This window comes from Prionailurus viverrinus, chromosome B2, assembly GCF_022837055.1.
Source record: "Prionailurus viverrinus isolate Anna chromosome B2, UM_Priviv_1.0, whole genome shotgun sequence".
NCBI lineage: Eukaryota > Metazoa > Chordata > Mammalia > Carnivora > Felidae > Prionailurus > Prionailurus viverrinus.
The window spans coordinates 30,667,864-30,688,326 of record NC_062565.1 but is presented as its reverse complement, the minus strand read 5'-3'; the positions used below and the strand labels follow the sequence as shown (position 1 = coordinate 30,688,326).

The following is a 20,463-nucleotide window of genomic DNA, read 5'->3' as shown; positions in this document are numbered from 1 at the left end:
AGCTGTTTTCAATCAAAACTGTTTTTAAGTAACTTTTATTATAAAGGTCATGTAGGCTCAGTGTAGAAACTTTAGTAAATGTAGATAAACATGGAAAAAAGGAAAGAAGAAAAGAAAAAAAAGGATAAAAAGATGACATTCAACTATATACACTTTCTCAGCCTAAATATAGGCCTCTGCATGTGGCTCTGTTCAGTGTTATCTTTTCTGGTTTGGGCCAAGCTGTCTAGGCTGTTGCAATAATTTGAGTCTGTGAACTGCTTCTCCCGCCTCCGTGTCATCAGTGCACTGCAAAGCATTCTTTCTCTGTCTCCTTCCAACTCGCTCTTAAAATATTTGGGGGCACCCTAAGGTCAAAGCCTCATGGCCTCTCATTAGAGACCTCCTTTTATGCAGATTGGGCTTTTATGATATGTTTGGCCTCCCAGCTCCAAATCATTTGACATCTCTAATGTCTAGCTCATGTTTTCCTGCATCTTCCCACAAATGCCATGGGTGAGTAGGCCATTTATCCTAATCTCTGCCTGGCCAGAACTCTGGAAGAATGAAAAACTCCCAGGGCCTAAACCCTAGGAAGGGTCAAGGACAGAAGGGACAGTTCAGAGGTGCTGGCTGTCAACCCCACCCTAATTGACCTGATCATTCTTTTTTTTTTTTTTTTTTTTTGGCAAGGGAGGGGGAGAGGATGTTCATTCTAAGTCCTTTTGTTATAGCCGCAAGACCAGACCCCTGCCATGCTCTGTCTTGCCTTACTGTCTGGTAGAAACAGAGGCAGAAATCCCAGCTTTGCAGTGCAACCAGTACAGCTTAGATTTTTTCTTCTGTGAAGTGTTTTTGTTGTTGTTTTTTGTTATAAAAATAATATAATCACAAGACAAGAATTTGGCAACTAGAGGAAAAAGCAAATAATTCTTGGCTGCTTCACACTAAAACAAGCACTGTTAACATTTTTAAGTGTTGCTCCCACTCTCTTCTGTGTGCATATTATTTACATAGCTCTGATCTTGAGAGGATAGGACTTTTAAAAGGAACAACTTTCTTAAGCAACTGCAGGGAAAGAAGAATTAAACACTTGAGATAGAAGGGACTTGCAGGAAAGCTTTGTTCTCTGCTCTTAGTAAATACAAACCCATCCTCGGGTGTTTTCAAGAAGTGTTTCCAAGAAGTTTCCCAGCCAAAGCTCTAGGCTTCCTCCCTCACCATGGGGCCAGGTGAGGTCGAGCTGGCCTGGGTCCAGCTCAACTCATCTCTGGGTATGAACCTCTTTCACATTCTGGGTTCCCTTTGAGCCCGGGTGTGGAAAATGCTCCTGTAAAGTTGGTCCCCGACACCTCTCTTGGACTCCACGTTAGCCTGTGCTACTGGCCTTCAGACTGCTTTCTAAGCTTTCTGTGGCTGGCCTCTGGAATCCTGCCTCTTGCCTTGGCCAGCGCTCTCTGCCCATTTCTGTTGGCACAGAGTATTGGTAGCTGGCTGTCCTCGGGCACTGCTATCTTCTTAGAAGCCTATCTCTACCTTATCCACTCCCTTTTCCAGAAGCACTCCATCGCAAAGCCCAGCCTCTGCTGTTGCTGGCAAAGGGACACACCTAGTCACTGGAATGGTTTTCAGAACGTGGAAGAAGAAACATTTCTCCTTCTCCATGCATACGTGGCATTGCTACTCTGACTCAGTGGTTCTCAAGGCATATTCCCGGGACCTGAAGCATTAGCATCACCCAGGAGGGAGCTTGTTACACATGCCAACGGGCAGACTCCAGCTCCAGAGCTACTGAATTAGGAGCTCTGGGCCTGGAGCCCAGTAACCTGCACTGTAACAAGCCCTCCGGGGGATTCTGATACACCCCAAGCCTGAGGGAGGACCACTAACTCAAGGAATGTTGCTATTTTGCAAAAGGCTAGTTCCTCTCTGAATGTGAGAGGAAGCATGAGGAAACTCAGGAAGGTGAGCCCTTGAAGAGGAGGGCCCAGCATTCTTGATTTGGCTGTATTCTGCAGCCTAGAAACTGGACTACGCCACGCTTTCATTGGGACACAAGACCTCATGGCCTTAGAAAAGTTTGTGTTTGAGGTCTGGTCTGAAAGGTGGAAGATGGTGGGGGAAACTCCAGCGCCCAAGCAGGGTGGCACCCCCACCTGGAACCATGAAGTTGGTATCAGAAATAAGGTTAGAAACTCGCCAAGGACAGTGAAGCAGCAAGGGACGCCAGCATCTGGTAGAGCCTGTCTCAGACCAGGCAAATGAGAGAGGTCGATTAGACTGACAGTGGCACTTTCAGGGGACGATTCCCAAATTGATCTTAGCAGGGACTAAGAGGTGTCTAAAAGATTCACGTAGGCAGTCTGAAGGGAGAAGGTGGTCTGAAGAACAAGATGGCTTGTCTTGCTGGAAGGACCAGACATCATCAGGGAGCACCCAAGGGCCGTGTGTGTGTGTGTGTGTGTGTGTGTGTGTGTGTGTGTGTGTGTGTTGTTGGGTTGGGGGAATAAGGGGAGAAAGAAAGAGAAAGAGAAAGTTCTAGGAAGGATGAGGATTTCACGGGTCTTCAGGTGAAGCCCATCCAAAGGCCTCCTAGACTGGGGTATCCTAGGGCAGGGTGAGTAGGAGAGGAGCAGGGGTCCTGTGTGCCCAGAAAAATTTTCAACCAACAAAATTCTGACAAAGCTTTCTTTCATCCTCAACCCAGAAATCTCTACGTGGCCTCTCATCTGGTTTTGTACTTTGCTATTTACTGTGTTGGTTTCCCCACAATTTTCTTGGTTTAGGAGAGTACCTTTTGAAATTTCCAATCCTACTTGGCTGGATGGAGGTGTCCTCATCATGGCCAACATAGCTAAACAGAACACAGCGTCCTTATTAACTGTCCTAGCTAGACAGCCCAGTGAAATTTGGGGCAGTTAGACTGCTCACAGATGTCCATTCCTCCTGTTTCCCCAGTGGCTGGCACTCCAGGAGACCCTTCTGGAGCTGGCATATTTCCTGTGGGGTCACCACAGATAATCATAATACCTTATGTGTGCACTTGGAGCAGTGGTTCACTCACAGGCATGTATGCCACAGAGATTTGGGTAGAGATCTAATCAGCTTTAACATGAGCTGAGGACAGGGGACATGTCTTTCATCATGCCCAGCACAATGCCAGGTACAAAATTGGGAAACGTTTGTAAAGAATTTAGAGCAGGTGGACTTTGTTTTTGAGTGGCCTCCAACCCTGCTCAGGAGACCAGAGAAGTGCCTAATGCGTCATGACAAGGGTCACACCCACATTACCCAGCCAGGGGCGGGTGTCTGTGGGGAGGCTGAGGCTGAGGCAAATGTTGGGCAAGATACTAAATCCTTTTGTACCTTGGTTTCTTCATCTGTCCAATGGGAATAACATGATCTACCTCATACGGTTTTTATGAGAATTAAGTGAGTTGATATACGCAAGTTGCCTTGAATAGCACCTGGTACGGGCTAAGCATTTTATATATTATTTTATTTCATTTCATTTCATTTCATTTCATTTCATTTCATTTCATTTCATTTTTTGAGAGAGAGAGAGAGAGAAAGGGTGCAAGTGAGCGAAGATTAGAGAGAAAAAGAGAGAGAGAAGCAAGGCTTGAGCTCACCCGACGCGGGGCTCCATCTCATGAACCTGAGATCATGACCTGAGCTGAAGTCAGATACTTAATGACTGAGCCACCAGGTGCCCTGGGACTAAGCATTTTAGATGTGTTTGCTGCTACCACCACGCTCCCCAGCTGCACAGGACCAAGTTCTACACAATTCTGTGTTGACAGCAACTGGAGTTTGGAGAAAGAAGAGATAAGGAAGATTGGGCAGCAGGGGTGAGACTATCAGCCTTAAAACACCTGGTGCTCTCTTTCTTGCAGACAGAGGGGGTGAGCCCCCCATTCACAGCACGAGTACCCAGCTCTGCCTCAGCCTATGACCAGAGAGGACTGGCTCCTGGCCAGGAGTACCAGGTCACTGTCCGTGCCCTTCGAGGGACTAACTGGGGCCCTCCTGCTTCCAAGACCATCACCACCAGTGAGAGCTGGGGCTGAGGGAAGGGTCCTGGTTGGAGATTTGGATTTGAGAGGGGTGGCTGAGAATCTGTCCCCCAGGAAAGCAGAAGGGAGGAACTGGATGGTGACAGAGCTCTTAGAGTGAAAGCTGGTGACTGAAGAACTAGACTCCCACCTGATCCCTCTTCTCTCTAACCTGGCTAGTGATCGACGGCCCCCAGGACCTCCGAGTGGTGGCTGTGACACCAACCACACTGGAGCTCAGCTGGCTGCGACCCCAGGCTGAGGTGGACCGATTCGTGGTGTCCTATGTCAGTGCCGGCAACCAGAGGGTGCGGCTGGAGGTACCCCCTGAGGCAGATGGAACACTGCTGACCGACCTGATGCCAGGCGTGGAATATGTAGTGACTGTCACTGCAGAGCGGGGCCGGGCAGTAAGCTACCCGGCTTCTGTCAGGGCCAACACAGGTATGCCTGGCCAGGGGTTAGGGAAGGACCCAGTTTCTTTGTGGAGCAGCCCCTTCCTTGGGAGCCCATATCTAGGGTTCACAGGCTCCTCTGAATGCACCTGGGCAGGGCAGGGGTAGTCACAAATCACCTGCTGGGGACTTGCTCTGTAACTGGGGCACGGGAAGACAAAGCCCTAGGGTGCTTGGAGACCTGTCACGCAGATGGGGTAGATTTTGCTTGAAATTTAGACGCAGGCCTGTGCTCACAGTCGGTGGTCAGACTTTGTAGGGACGGAATTGGGCAGATCAGAGATCCGCATTCCTGTTGACTTTAGGATTGGGGCTGGGGGGAATTTGGTCTCAGAGCAGTAATTTTCCACTAATCCTCAAGGTCTCTTAACAGATGGATATTTAATTTCTTTTCCTGTGACAGAGGGACGCCCACCTCGCTGTAGCTCACATTCTCTCCTCCCACTCCCCTTTCTCTCCTTCAGACACAGGGCCCCACCTGCTGGCTTCTCTCTTCTTTCTAGGGCAGCAACAATGGCGGGCTTGGAGGGCGAGCGGGGAGGGGCTCCTGGGACACTGACTCCTTTCTCTGGTTCTCTTTCCAGGTGGGGCTGGGGCACGAGCAAGAGGCCTCTGGCTCCGGTTGGGGGCGGGGCGGGGGGGTGGAGTGCGGGGCTGCCATGGGGAGGAGCGCAGGGGCGGTGGGGAGGGGGGCTGCCACTGACCTGCTCTCCCCTTCCCCCTTTTTTGCCCCCCGGCAGCACCCGGCCACTACAGTTACCCGGAGGTTCGCCCCCCAGCCCCGCCCCCCAAGCCCCGCCCCCGGCCTGCTCCGGCCCCGCGGCCCCCTCGGCCCTCACGTCCAGCTAGGCCCTCGCGGCCGGCGGAGGATGGGGAGGAGGAGCCTCGGCCTGGGCCTAGCCTGCCGCAGCCCCCCCGGCGGGCGTGGGGCAACCTGACCGCCGAGCTGGGCCGCTTCCGCGGCACCGTGCAAGACCTGGAGCGCCACCTGCGGGCTCATGGCTACCCACTGCGGGCCAACCAGACCTACGCGTCGGTGGCGCGCCACATCCACGAATACTTGCAGCGGCGTCGGGCGGCTGCCGCCCCCGTCGGCTCCCCGGCCCCCCCGCCCCGTCGCCCCCGCCCCACCGCCAGCCCCGACCCCGGCACCTGGAAGCGGGACTCCAACCAGGGCATCTACGGCCTCTCGCCCGAAGGCATCGATCGGGTGGCTGCGCCCCGCCACCCCAAGCCCGAGGTCCTGGGCAGTTCCGCGGACGGCGCACTACTCGTATCCCTTGACGGGCTTCGCGGCCACTTCGAGCGCGTGGTGCTGCGCTGGCGGCCCCAGCCGCCGGCAGAGGGCCCCGGCGGGGAGCTGACCGTGCCGGGCACCACGCGCACCGTCAGCCTACCCGACCTCAGGCCCGGCACCACCTACCACGTGGAGGTCCACGGGGTGCGGGCAGGGCAGACCTCCAAGTCCTACGCCTTCATCACCACCACAGGTAGCATGGGCTGGGGCCGCGGGACCACCCATTCCCTGCCCAGCCTCACCTGCCTTTGGAGTCTGCATCCAAGAGTTCCTCCCACTGCCTCACTGCTCAGACTGCCACCCCACCCCCACCCACCACACTCCTCGGCCTTCAAGCCCTTCCCGGTCCAGGCTCCAGGGGACGCCACAACAAAGCATGCCCTTCTGTGTTCCTAGAAGCCATCTCCACCCCAGGGCCCTCGGGCATACCGGGGGGCCAGGGAGACCTGGTCTTTAAGGTTCCCCAGACACTTTGTCAGGATTGCCATCCTGGGCAAGGGAAGGGGCATTTAGGGGGATGGGAGGGTCTGCAAAAACTCACTGGAGCAGTTGGGGTGGGCACCGGAGTGAAACCAGCACTCCCCAACTCTGACTCACTGTAGTGAGGGTGGCAGAAGGCTGTGGTCAGCGGTTACTATTTTCCACAATTTGGCCTTGACCTCAAAGGGACACATGGGGACTGCGGCGTGGGGATGGCCTTGAAACCATCAGGCAGCTTGTGTCTGTGAGAGGTGAAACCACTGCTTCTTGAGCTGTCTTTCCAGACCTCCTGGCTCACTTCATGCTTGTCTCTTCCACAGGAACGATGCCGGGTTCAGGGGAGGGGTGCTCTCTGGCTGCCCTGGGGAGGGTTGTGGACCTGTTCTTCCCCCCTAGGGCCCAGATGCCACCTGAGCTGGATGTACCCCCCATACACACCCTCTTTTCCCTCTCTCCTCACTACCCACTCTCTACTTGCATCTGCCTTCCCTAACACCACATCTCCTCCTTTCTTCCAGGCTTCTCACTGCAGCACTAATGGAAGCCACGACCACCACCCAGTAGGGAAGGGGATGTACTTAGGGAAGGACATGGAAATCTGTGGGGCTGGGGGTCATAGGAGCCTTGTGAGGGGAGGGATGGTCAGATTTAGTTCTTTTATTTATTGCCTGCAGGTTTGTCTGTTTAAGAATGGGGTGGACAGGGGTGTTGGGAGGATGGGGCAGACCCTTGGAAGGATGAGGTGGTCCAGCGAGTGGACTCAGAAGCAGAAGAGGGAGGGTCTATAGGCTCTGAGAGGCTAGAAGGCAGAACCTGGGGGCTGGGATTTCCCTTCTTGCTCTCATTCTTGACTCTCTTGTTTTCTCTCCCTGCCCCTTCCCAGGGTCCTCTCCCTCAGGCCTCTTGGTGGCCACGGATGAGCCTCCTCCCTCAGGCCCTTCAACCACTCAAGGGGCCCGGGCCCCTGAACTACAGCAGCGCCCCCAGGAACTAGGAGAGTTGAGGGTGCTGGGCAAAGACAAGACAGGGCACCTCCGCGTCGCTTGGACTGCTCAGCCTGACACGTTTGCCCACTTCCAGCTGCGCCTCCGGGTGCCCGAGGGGCCAGGGGCACATGAGGAACTACTGCCAGGGGACGTCCGCCAGGCTCTGGTGCCCTCACCACCTCCCGGCGTCCCCTATGAGCTGTCGCTTCGTGGGGTCCCCCCGGAGGGCGAGTCCTCTGCCCCTCTTATCTACCAAGGCATTATGGGTATATCCTAAACTCTGTTCAGATTAGTGTCCTGAGGGCGGGGGAGGGGCTGGGCCATCAGGGCTTCTGAGGTGGGAGAGGATTGAAGGGCAGCGCTGGTGTTTGGGTTGGAGTGGTAAAAGCAAACAAGAAGAGAAAAGGTTGGAGTTGAGGGTTCAGAGGAAAGAGGAATGGAGGGGGTCTTAGAACAATGACAAGGTGGGTAGGGAAGGGGAATAGCAGATGGGAGGAAGGTCAGAGGGTACGACAGGGAGTCAAGGAGAGAGGCTGTAGGCTTTTGGCTCTCCACCTGCAGCTTTCTTTGCCTGTGTCCTCCCCAATTCCTGGTCACCCCTCTGTCCCTCCCACCCCATAGATCTCTGTGGGTAGGTGTGGGAAGGCCTCTAGCCCTAAGGATACTGACCCTTAGCCCCCTCTTCCCCTTCTCTTCCCCACTGCCCCCGCCATCCCTTCACTGGGATGGTAGCCCACCACCCTGGGAGCCTGGCCTGCAGTGGAGAGTGCTCCATGGTCCCATCAGCCAGTTTCTCCCGGGGACGGAAGTTCTTTAGCGTGGGGGACTCCACAGCCAGCAGGGCATCAGAGATGGGTGAGGTTTGTGAAAACAGTGAGGGATAGGGCCTGGGCTTCCCGACTCTTGTGTTCCCTCCTGGTCCCTCTTTACGGGACTAGGGTAAGTCGCTCTCCCTGCCACTCAAGATCAAGCTCAGCACTAGGAGAGAGGGTGGTGAGGGAGAGAAAAGTCCAAGTGGGTGGAGGAGTCTTCAGCTGCTCCAAAACAGCAATGAGGAGGTTCTGACTCAGGAAGAACCAGGGGGGACCTGAAACTCCCTCAAAGGTCTTGATATGGAGAGGGAGGGGCGGGGAGGCTAGCACAAGGGAAGGGCTAAAGTTCTCGTTCCAGAACAGAGATGGCTGGCTACTCATAGAGGGCTGAGGGTAGGAAAATGGAAGCTTTGAGGGAGGGAGCTGTCCAGGAAGGAGGGACCTAATGGGCTGAGGAAAGGGAAGGAGACCAGGGACAAGGCAGGGGTTGAACCCACCTGCTTTACTTTTGTTCCCCACATTCCAGACAGGGATGGGGCAAAGCCTGGGAAGCCCTTGGCCCCGCCACATCTGGGCGAGCTGACAGTGACTGGCATGGCCTCCAACTCCCTGCTCCTGCAATGGACGGTCCCTGAGGGCGAGTTCGACTCCTTCGTGATCCAGTACAAGGACAGGGACGGGCCCCAGGTTGTCCCTGTGGAGGGGTCCCAGCGCTCGGCCCTCATCACCAACCTGGACCTTGGCCGCAAGTACAAATTTGTGCTATATGGGCTCCTGGGCAAGAAGAGGCATGGCCCCCTGGTGGCTGAAGCCAAGATCTGTGAGTGAGAGCCTTCACACACACTCCTATCTCTGCCCCCGTGCAAAGTCTTGAAGGAGGTCTTCCCAGTGCTTTGGGAACTCCAGGAAGGCTTCCTGGAGGCAGTGGTGCCTGAGGTGAATCCCGAAGGGAAAATAGTGGCAGGTCAGGCAGAGAGGTTGAGGAGGGCAGTGCAGACAGAGGGAGCCATGGAGAATGAGGTGGCAGTGAGTGTGGCCCTGTACAATCTGTTTCCTCTGGATGGAGAGCAGGGTACCTGGAGAGCTGAAGGGACTGGTCTTGTGTGTCTGACTGAGGAGCTTGGCACTCATTTGAGGGCCCCAGGGGGCCTCTGAAGGGTTTTAAGTGGGAGTGACATGATTTCATGCTTATCTTACAAATAACACTGAGGCCGCTGCAGAGAATAGCTGGAGAAGTGAGTTAAGAGCCAGCAGGAAATGATGCTGGCCTGGCTGGAAGGGTGGCAGTGAGGCTGGGTGTGGGAGGTGAAGGATGATGAGGAGGCCCAAGAACTCCCATGTTCTAGATCAGACAGTTCCATTCCCTGAGGCAAGGGACAGCAGAGGTGAGGAACAGCACAGCGTGAGCATTTAACTGTCAAATGTGTTTAAGATGTTCTAAGTGCGTCATCACACTTACTGCCTACAGCAGCCCCATGAGACATGCCCATTTATGGATGAGGAGAGTCAAGGCACTGAGAGGGAGAGGGCACTCAAGCAGAAAGTGGTGGGCTGAGGGGTTATCTCTGCTGCCCTCACAGGTCTGGAGGGCAGAGAGAAGGCCTGAAGAGGGTGCTTGGGTGTCCTCAGTGCCAATGGGCAGGAGCCAGAGTGAGGTTGTAGGGGGAGAAGAGATGGGGCGGCTGGAACCCTGGAGATGGACAGCACTCAGAGCCTGAGCAGAGAAAGAGGAGTGTGCAAGGTAGCCCAAGGAGGTGATCTGGGGAGAGGGGCACGGCCAGAGAGAGTGGTGTCCTGGATGCCAAAATTAAGGGTGTGGCCAGACATGTCAGATTCCATAAGAGTGATTCAGGGCTACAGAGCGTCCGCAGGACTTAGCAATGGCGAGGCCACCACTGACCCCGGGGAGAGCTGCCAGTGGAAGGTGGAGCCGGATTGAGAGGGTGATGGAGGTGCGGACATGGCTACAACCAGTATAGACGTCTCTTTCTGGAATCTGGGCAAGGAAGAGAGAGCAAGCAGGGAGGGTGGAAGCTGGAGAGAGCTAGCAACTGAGAGGAGGAGCTCCTGTCAATGCTGAGGGCACAGTGGCAGGGAGTGAGGGGTTGGTGGTGCGGTGTGAGAAAGAAGGAAGTGGGGCCCAGAGCACAGGTGTGGAAGGCTCTCCCACAGTAAAACGCTCCAAAGATCGCACTTCCCTCTCTTGGAGGAAAGAGCAGCTAGTAGTTAAGCCTGGAAGCAGTAGAGATTGTCCTGGAAGGCTTCCCTGGCTACGGAGACACAGAAAGGGATGGCTGGGCTCCCTTCTCTCTGAAGTCCGTCACTAGGCTGCGGATAGATTCAGGGCCGCACTAGTCCATAAGGTGCTTCTGTGCCATTTAGAAGAAGGCACCCCTTCTCTAGGTGAACGTAGCCCCATTGCAGGGCACACAGCTTGGCAAGGAGAGGCTGGCTGAATTTTAGTCTCTTGGTGCTCCCTCAGCCATGCGCCTTTGTGCAGGGAACAGCCTGCACAACCTCACCCAGCATCCCAGTGTGGGAGATGGATCTCCCTTCTCCTTTGACCTGTGTTCCTCCTTTTTCTCTACCCCTCCTCCCAGTGCCTCAGAGTGATCCCAGCCCAGTGACTCCACCCCGCCTGGGAAAGCTGTGGGTGACAGATCCCACCCCAGATTCACTGCACCTCTCTTGGACTGTCCCTGAGGGCCAGTTTGACTCCTTCGTAGTCCAATACAGGGACAGGAACGGACAGCCCCAGCTGGTGCCCGTGGAAGGGCCTGAGCGCTCGGTCATTGTCTCCTCCCTGGACCCTGACCACAAGTACAGATTCACTCTGTTTGGGATTGCCAACAAGAAGCGGCACGGCCCCCTCACAGCTGATGGCACCACAGGTGAGGGGCAACTACCTAAGCTCCCCCGTGACCCCTCCCAGCCTTCCACACCCTTGCCCTCAGCCAGGAACCAGCTGGGGCCTCCCAGTGAGATGGCGGACTCTGAATCCTGGCCCCACTCCCAGGCTGAGGGATAGCCAGCCTCCCCTGTACTGCTGGGTCCCTTCCATCCCATTCAGCTGTTCCCCGAGGCCCAGAAGATGTATCATACCCTGGCTCTGCCAGACTTCCCAGGAGTTCAGCACTCATGCTGATTGATTAGTGACCCACCCGCCAGGTATGACAACCCCTCCAAACCCCAAACACCAATCGGGGGCTGCCAGTATAGCCCTCAGTGGATCCTCTTATTTACAGCCTCAGAGAAGAGAGAGGAGCTCCTCCACCCAGAGTCCCCAGAGCTGCCCCTGCTGGGGGAACTGATGGTGACTCATGCGACCCCAGACTCCCTGCGCCTGTCCTGGACAGTGACCCAGGGCTCCTTCGACTCCTTCATGGTCCAGTACAAGGACGCGCAGGGGCAGTCCCAGGCAGTGCCCGTCAGGGGTGATGAGAATGAGGTCACCATTCCTGGCCTGGAGTCGCACCGGAAGTATAAGATGAACCTCTATGGGCTTCATGGCAGGCAGCGTGTGGGGCCTGTGTCTGTGGTGGCCGTCACAGGTGAGTCAGGGCCACACAGGCCTCCCTCCACTGCCAGCCCCCGGTCCTCTGGGCAGGACCTGGCCCCAGGACTCCTTCGTACTTCTCTTCACCTTCTCTTTCTGGGCTCCAGTTCTGCCAGGCCTCTACCCTGGACTTCCCCACATCCCAGGACTTCTCACCCAGCCAGCAGCCCCTGACCTTCTCCTCAGCCCTGCTTCTCCATCTCCAAGAACCGGCCTCATTTTTCCCATTCCGAATGCCTGGAATCATCCCTCCGCCCCAGGCTGTCCTCCCCACAGATATCCTCAGCCACTGTGTTCCTTCCCCTATCATGGCCTGGCTTGGGGTGCTGTCATTTCTGAGCTTCTGTTGCGGGCTCCCTGCACCTTCCCGCCATTGCTTGCCCTGTTCAGAGCTGGCGGATCCAAGGGACAAGAGTCCCATGTTTCCCATGTTTCTGGCATGAAAAGGCCTCTTCCCAGGCCCCCACATCCCTGGTTCCCAGCCACCTTGGAGCAGGGCAAAGGGCTCCCTCTCAGTCCCCCTACTTGCCCTCATTCTCCCACCTGTCCAGCCCCCCCGCCCGCCGCCCTGTGGTTTTGTAGCATCATGGGTGGGAGCATGGGCTCTGGATCCAAGTGCCTGGATTTTAATCCTAGCTCTACAGTTTATTCCCTATGGGACCTTGCACAAATTACTAAATCTCTCTGTACCTCAGCTTTCTCATCTGTCAAATGAGGATAATAACGGTCACTGTTGCTTCACACAGTCATTAGAATTAAATCAGTTAACGTACAAACATACATACTTAGAACAGTGCCTGGCACATCGAAACCTGTAAGAATGAGCTGCTAGGGGCATGCCTGGGTGGCTCAGTCAGTTAAACATCCGACTTTGGCTTGGGTCATCATCTCTGGTCTGTGGGTTCGAGCCCTGCGTCAGGCTCTGTGCTGACAGCTCAGAGCTTGCAGCCTGCTTCAGATTCTGTCTTCCCCTCTCTCTCTGCTCCTCCCCTGCTCTCTCCCTCTCTCTCTCTCTCAAAATAAATAAACATTTAAAAATTAAAAAAAAAAAAAAGAATGAGCTGCTATTTCTCCCTGATTCTCTCCCTTCCCAGTATCCTTTTTTGTCTCCTTTATCTCCCTAACTTCCCCATTGTTGCCTCCCCCCTCTTCAATCTCCTGTCCCCTGAGTAATACCCTGTGGACCAGGGAGTGGGTTACAGAAGCCAGTCTCCCGTCTCCATGGAGCCTCAGCAGAGACCTAGTTGCCAGACAGTGGATAGGTACCCTCAGGGCTGTGATTCTAGACCCCGCCAGGGAAGAGCATGGCCCTCCCTAGCCTTCTACCCCGAATCTTTCTCCCACTCTTGTCTGAAGTAGAAGGAGGGACAGGACTGTCCAGGGAGGCCCTAGCCAAGGTATATTCTGTCTGGTGTCTTGGTAAGTGGGGTGGGGCAGCTGGAAAGGCCTTGGGAGGTGCTGGAGCTGAAAGGAAAGAAGGCAAATGTGAAGACGCCTTACTGCCCCCTCGATTTCAGCACTGTCAGAGGACATGGGAGAAAGTCCCCCAGAATTTCCTTTCTTCCCATCTCAGCTCTTTTCTCAGACTGCAGTCGGTGGGGGTGGGGAACACCCACCCCCACCCCCACCCCCACCCCCACAGAATCCACCAGTACAATTCCTGCCAGCAGTACCTACACGGTTCAGGGGCCTGTCTCAACTCTCTCCAATGAGTTACTGAATGGCTGATACAAATGCTACCCGTACCCCAAAGCCTATGGCTTGAGGACTTTATTTGCTGGATATACTTGATTGTCATAATTCGCCAACAAAGCAAGTTAGGCTGTAAGTCTGTATCCTCATCTCTTCTCTCAGCCCCCCAGGAGGTTGTGGAGGAGACACCCAGCCCCACCGAGGTGGAGGAGACCCCCAGCCCCACAGAGCCCACCACGGAGGCCCCAGAGTCCCCCGAGGAGCCCCTGCTGGGGGAGCTGACAGTGACAGGATCATCCCCAGACTCGCTGAGCCTCTCGTGGACCGTCCCCCAGGGCCACTTCGACTCCTTCACTGTCCAGTACAAGGACAGGGACGGGCGGCCCCAGGTGGTGCGAGTCGGGGGTGAGGAGAGTGAGGTCACCATCGGGGGCCTGGAGCCGGGGCGCAAGTACAAGATGCACCTGTATGGCCTGCACAGGGGGCAGCGCTGGGGCCCTGTGTCCACCGTGGGCGTGACTGGTGAGTGAGAGCTGGGGCCTGCTTCCTTTTCCTCCCACCAGTGGCCCCCAGCCTTCCTGTGGCCATTGCTCTCCCTTGCTGCAGTGGTAGTATGATCCCTTGCCCCCACCACCTCCTCCTACCCTGCCCCTTACCGAGGGAGGACCTAAAAAGAGCAGTTCGCCAGGGACTGGGCTATAACCAGCTTTGTGACCTTTAACAATTTTAAATTTTCTGTGCCTGTTTCCTCATGTGTAAAATGAGGACAGTATTAAATGAGTTAACAGACATGAAGCACTAAGAAAGGGCAGGCACAGAGTACACATGCTGCCAGTGTTGCCACAAAGATGATTATAATTATCCTGAGTCTGGGGTTTGCTCTGTCCTCTTTGGCTGGTTTAGCTGCTTAGGTGGTCAGATGTGCATGAGGCATTGGGCCTCTCCATCAGTAGATGGAAACTTTCTTTACCACTCATCCAGTGAGTGACTTTGAAGCAAAGAGGGACATCCGTTCCACTCTCTGCCTCGGGCCCAGGTTGGGGCCACCTGGGCACCACAGAGGAAGCAGCCTGGGGAATCCCTCCAGGGCCTCAGCAGCTGGGGACCAGAACCAAGGCAGACCTCTGGGACTTGGCTATTCTCCTGCTGACTTGCCCACCTCGGTCACAGGAAGGGGCCTCTCTTTTCCCTTTGCTCACTGAAACAGACACACCTTTTTCAAAACAACTTTTAGTATAAGGAGAAAGATTAAACACTTAAAAGCAGAAAAACAAGTTTTCAGAGTATGGTTTCTGTACTCCCACGAAGCCCAACCTTACAGTGACTTGGCTGGCTTAGTTTACAGAACCTTCTACTCCTAATTTCTTTTTGTTCTTCAGTTAGCTCCATTATCAGAGTAAGGAAAAGTGATGGGTAGCTGGAGCCTGCTGAGCTGACCAAGGGGCTGTGCCTGGCATAAAGCACATGCTGCACCACTGCCAGGAGAAAATATGTACACAGCCTATTAGAAACATTTCTAGGGACCTCTGGGTGGCTCAGTCAGTTAAGTGTGTGACTCTTGATCTCAGCTCAGGTCTTGATCTCAGGGTCATGAATTTGAGCCCTGCATTGAGCTCTGTGCTGGGCATGAGGCCTACTGAAAGGAAGGAAGGAAGGAAGGAAAGAAAGAAAAAAAGAAAGAAAGAAAAAAGAAAAAGGGAGGGAGGGAGGAAGAAAAAGAAAGGAAAGAAAGAGGAAGGGAGGGAGGAAGGGAGGGAGGAAAGAAGGAAGGAAGGAAAGAAGGAAGTAAGGACAGAAAGGAGAGACAGGGAGAGAGGGAAGGAGGAAGGAAGGAAGAAAAGAGAAAGAAGGAAGGAAGAAAGGAAGGAAGAAAAGAAACATTTACATCAAATGCAGCATGGTACTGCCATGCCCATGGGTAGTTGTAGTTCTACCTTTTCCAGGTAAGCCAAGCCACAACAGTAAGGCTTATTTGACAGTGAGGGACAGTTTCTCTTCCTTACAGAAAGAAGTACAGACAGGGCACAAATGAGCAGGCAATGGATGCTATAGGACCTATCAGAGCTAGAAGGAACATGAAATACAATACCAGCTCTCATACCTGGTACTGAGTAGATGCAGCCACTCCCACCCACTTTAAGCTGCCTTCAGCCCTGCCCTCCCTGCTCAGAATCATTTCTGTCTTTCTGAGGCCTCACCAACGGCCCATTTTTAAAGCAGGTTTTATCTGTCTGGAGCTTAGTCTTATCCTCCTGCAGACGCCAGAGAAAACAGCTCTTGGGAACCACACCCAGCAGCCTCCTCCACTGTTTTACTTCTTGGGACCACCTTCCAGGTTTGGTCACTATTGAGGAATGCCGCCCACACTCAGCTGATTCTGGGGCAGTGGGGACCAACAGGTTCTGAGCTCAGCCTTTCCCAGCAGAGTCGTGCAGACCACTCAGTAATTTAGCAAGCATTTGTGGAGCACCCACAGTGTGCCAGGGCCTGGAGACACAGCCGTGAGCAAGGCTAAGCCCCTGCCCATGGAGCTCACATTCTAGCAGAGGGAAACAGGCACCAAACTGCACAAATCTGTTAGCGCTACTGAACGTGACAGTGATTAGCCCTGGAGAGAAAAGCCAAGTCCAGCAGGCAAGATGGTGAATGGGTAGAAAGGGGGTAGAAAATGGCCTCTCTAAGGGAAGACCTGAAGGAGGGAGAGGACAAGGCACGCGGGCCTTTGGGAAGAAGATCCAGGGCAGAGGGAAAGTGCCCTGACCATTTGTGGGCAAGCCAGGAATGTTTGGAATGGGGGGAGGGGGATATGTGAGAGATGATCAATCACTTGGGACCTCAGAGGCTTTTGCTCTGAGTGAGATGGAAGTCATTTTGGGAACAGGCTCTGACTAACATTGATCGGAGGCAGGATGAGGGTGGAAGAGGGAGATGATTTAGGAGACCCTGGTAGTCCAGTAAGAGCCGGTGGCACTTGGTGCTTGGGGATGGAGGCAGCAGGGCGGAGTTAGTGAGGGGGCATCAGCTGCTGAAGGGGACAATAGAACTTCCTCACAGGCTAGATGTGGGGTGTGAGAGGACTCGGACAATGCCCAGAATGAAGTTGTGGCTTTGCCAAGGTGGGGAGGCTGTGGACTGAGCAGTTGTGTGTGGGGGGTAGTCTCTGAGCCCGGTTTTGGACTTAATGAGTTTGAGACACAGACCAGGCACCCAACGAAGATGCCAGGCAAACACTGAGTCTGCGGGTCCCGGGAGAGGGGACTTGGAGCACTGACGCACAAGGGAAGTTCAGCCACTTTACCAGGGTCTCAGTGATGGTGCACACCCCTCCCCAGCCCCAGCACAGCCCTAGATCTTGGCAGGGACTGAGTGAGGGGTTGTGGCCAGACAGATGTTGCCAAATTAGTGTAGTTTTAATCAGAACCACCTCGTGGACACCACAAAAACAACAGACATAACTACTAACAAGGGAAAGAGGGGCTTTTCCTAACGGTCTCCCACCGTCTCTGTCAGCTCCACAACCAGAAGAGACTCCAGCCACGGAGCCCCCCCTGGAGCCACACCTGGGAGAGCTGACAGTGACAGATGTGACCCCCAACTCCGTGGGCCTCGCATGGACAGTCCCAGAGGGCCAGTTTGACTCCTTCATGGTCCAGTACAAGGACAGGGACGGGCAGCCCCAGGTGGTGCCTGTGGCCTCAGACCAGCAAGAGGTCACCATCCCCGGCCTGGAGCCTGCACGCAAATACAAGATGAACTTCTATGGGCTACATGGTGGCCAGCGTGTGGGCCCCCTCTCTGTGGTAGCTGTGACCGGTGAGTGAGCAGGGATGAGGCAGTCCCCATCCCTGGTTACCCAGAATCCTCCCCACCCCACAACCCTCTCTGAGATCCTGCCTCAGTGGCTTCCACAGGTCCTTCCTGAGGTCACAGGCACCTTACTCTGTTCCCTGGCCCCTTGGCGTCTTCCCCAGCTAGAACCTTCCCTGCCCTCCCAGTCCCCATCTCCATTCTGCCCTTTCCCCCAGGCAGGAATGTCTTGCTTCCATTTGATCTAAATCCAGTTGCAGACTGTTTGTCTCCCCTGATTGCCCACAGTTGTTCCCTTCCTTTCTCTTTACAACCCTGCTGTGACCTGGACACAGCTGCCACCTTCCCCTGATGTCCTTTTTTTCTAGTTGAGCTTAAATGGCACGCATTCCTTGAATCTCCTCTCAGAGGCCCTTAGCACCCTGGGTGCTATAGCCTGCCTTCCTCCCAGAAGTGGCCCTTGCTCTTAGCTTCCTGGGCACAGGTTGCCGCCATTTCTTCTGCCAGTGTCTGGTGAAACCCATGGACTCCTCTCAGAGCAGTGTTTTATTATCTTTTTTAAATTAAGTTTATTTTTTTAAGTTTATTTGAGAGAGACAGAGAGAGTGAGTGGGGGTGGGGCAGAGAGAGAGGGGGGACAGACGATCCAAAGCAGGCTCCATGTAGACAGCAGAGAGCCTGACATGAGGCTCGAACCCGTGATCTCAAGGTCATGACCTGAGCTGAAGTCAGACTCTCAACTGACTGACCCACCCAGGCACCCCTCAGAGCAGTGCTTTAAAATACATAAAATAAAGGCATAGGATTACAGAGGAAGCCAATTATATTGATATTCAATTATCAAAATATTTTAAATTCAAATTTATGATTTAGTAATACAGGAACTTCTTTATTCATTAAATAATAAGAGTTAGAGGATTGTATAATAACATACCCACGTTTAGAAGTAGTTGGTCATGAGAGTAAACGGTATTTTGAAGTTTCTGTAGTAATTCTAAGGTGATGGGAAAACATCTGTTGATTCCTAATAGAATCACAATCCAATAGAATCACAAGTACTGCTGGTACCTCAGTGGTTTGTCACCTATATTCATCATTGAAGGAAATGCTACATTTCAGTTACACATCAGGGAAAATATGGATGTTAACTGTTTCTTATCTTAGTTTAAGGATCCCTTGAGGCCCTGGGAGGCCAGGAGTTCAAGGGGGAAGTTCTCCTCCCCAAGACCTCAGCCGTGTTCTTTGTTTTCCTGGATCCTAGCTCCCCTCCCTCCAGCCCCAACCACAGAGTCCCCCCAGGAGCCACGCCTCGGGGAGCTGACAGTGACAGACCTGACCCAGGATTCTGTGAGCCTATCGTGGACGGTCCCTGAGGGTGAATTCGACTCCTTTGTGGTCCAGTACAAGGACAGGGATGGGCAGCCCCAGGTGGTGCCTGTGGCCGCAGACCAGCGCGAGGTCACCATCCCTGGCCTGGAGCCCAGTAGGAAATACAAGTTCCTGCTCTTTGGGATTCAGGATGGGAAAAGACGCAGCCCAGTTTCCGTGGAGGCAAAGACAGGTGAGAGCCCCCCAGCCCCCCAGCGGCCTTCCTACCATTTTTCACACTGCCTTATCTCTTTCCTTCTGCTGGTCTGCCCTCTGTCCATCTCTTTTGATTCATTTGAAAAGCCACAGTGGGACCCCTGGGTGGTTCAGTCGGTTGAGAGTCTGACTTTGGCTCAGGTCATGATCTCGAAGTCTGTGAGTTCGAGCCCCATATCGGGCTTTGTGCTGACTGACAGCTCAGAGCCTGCAGCCTGCTTCAGATTCTGTGTCTCCCTCTCTCTCTGCTTCTCCCCTCCTCACGCTCTGTCTCTCTCTCTCAAAATAATAAATAAACACTTAAAAAAGAAAAGAAAAGCCACACTGCCTGCCCCAGTTCAAGGAAAACGAGCCCAGTTCCTGGGTCTGCTCCGCCAGTTGATTTTTTCTCTCTTTTCATAATTTCCACTTCTGTTGAATGGGGGAAGCCCCTTCAGAACACTTCCTGGAAGGTGGGACAGACTGGGGGTGCTGGGGGAGGGGTGAAGGGAGCCAGGAGCCCTTTCTGCCTGCCTGGGTCTTGCTGCCATCAACCTTGTGCAGCCGTAACCTCCTGAGAGTTTTGCCATCACCCAGTTTTCTTATGCTACTGGCTTATGCTCATTGCATCCCCTATCTGCAGCCCCCAGAGGACCCTTTCCCTCCTGTGGCCTCTTCCTGGAGCCTCAGAAACTGGGAACCAGAGGAGCCCAGGGCTGGCTGCCCAGCCAGTCTCAGTCAATTCCAGCCCCGCTGTGCCCCTTTCCTGGGTTTCAGTCCAGGCCCTCCCCTGGGGGCTCCCTGATGCCAGAAAACTCTAGCAATAACAATGCTGTCAGCGTCCTCTCTGGCCAAGAAGGCAGTGGGCCAGCTCCTTCTCAGGCCTCAGGATGGCTTTGGGACAGACACCAGATCCTTTCTCCATGTGAGCTCCCCTTCTCCTCCCCCCACCCCAAGTTGGCAGCCCCCACTACTTTCCCAGGTCCTGTGAGGGCCACCTCCATCATAACATCCTGCTTTCCCACCTGCTGTCTGCACTCATTGGGGATCCTGTGCCCCCTCTGATGTCCCCAGGACCCTCAGAATTTCCCCAGGGGCCAGTCAAATCACAAAGGGTAGGCTTCTTGGTAAAAGAAAATAAGTAAACCAAGATGCACCCTACTAGGAAAATAGTCTTTAGTAGGCGGGAAGAGTCTGGAAAGTCGGAGGAATAAGATAAGCAGGAAGCTAGGGATTCTTTTTTCCCGGAGATGTCACACTGGCTAAGTGGAGGGAGGTATGAGCCAGTTGGGGACGGTAGCAGAGATGGGAGGGTGATGGAAATATTTTGGGGAAGCACTGATCATTTGGGCAGTCCTGGGTTTTTCCAGCTCTAGCGGGAAGTAGTCAAAGAGTCATCCTGGAAAAAAATAAACATAAGAATCTTTCCTCTCTTTTAGCTGCCCAAGGTGACGCCAGCCTTGGGGCCCCGCCCCGCCTTGGGGAGCTGTGGGTGACAGATCCCACCCTGGACTCGCTGCGCCTCTCCTGGACAGTCCCCGAGGGCCACTTTGACTCCTTTGTCGTCCAGTTCAAGGACAGGGACGGGCCCCAAGTGGTGCCTGTGGAGGGCCATGAGCGCTCAGTCACCATCACCCCTCTGGACACTGGCCGCAAGTACAGATTCCTCCTTTATGGGCTCCTGGGCAAGAGGCGCCATGGCCCCCTCACTGCCGAAGGCACCACAGGTGAGAACATGCCCTGCAGGGCCAGGCTGTACTCCTGGGACTCCCCCAGGGAAG

The 20,463-nt window shown here is 54.3% G+C and overlaps 1 protein-coding gene across 8 annotated transcripts in view; it reads left to right on the top strand.

Annotated features, from left to right (window-relative positions):
- Nucleotides 1-20,463, top strand: part of TNXB (tenascin XB) — a 57,078-nt gene that overhangs the window by 13,723 nt on the left and 22,892 nt on the right. For 4 of the 8 annotated variants that reach the window (XM_047859783.1, XM_047859777.1, XM_047859779.1 and 1 more), the window contains exons 5-15: nucleotides 3,876-4,032; nucleotides 4,215-4,478; nucleotides 5,230-5,979; nucleotides 7,150-7,518; nucleotides 8,591-8,884; nucleotides 10,665-10,955; nucleotides 11,310-11,615; nucleotides 13,475-13,834; nucleotides 16,823-17,125; nucleotides 18,381-18,680; nucleotides 20,122-20,409. In XM_047859783.1, the coding sequence (XP_047715739.1) occupies nucleotides 3,876-4,032; nucleotides 4,215-4,478; nucleotides 5,230-5,979; nucleotides 7,150-7,518; nucleotides 8,591-8,884; nucleotides 10,665-10,955; nucleotides 11,310-11,615; nucleotides 13,475-13,834; nucleotides 16,823-17,125; nucleotides 18,381-18,680; nucleotides 20,122-20,409 (3,682 nt within the window). The remainder of the gene's footprint in view (nucleotides 1-3,875; nucleotides 4,033-4,214; nucleotides 4,479-5,229; nucleotides 5,980-7,149; nucleotides 7,519-8,590; nucleotides 8,885-10,664; nucleotides 10,956-11,309; nucleotides 11,616-13,474; nucleotides 13,835-16,822; nucleotides 17,126-18,380; nucleotides 18,681-20,121; nucleotides 20,410-20,463) is intronic. The other 4 variants (XM_047859785.1, XM_047859781.1, XM_047859780.1 and 1 more) reach the window with 4 other exon arrangements.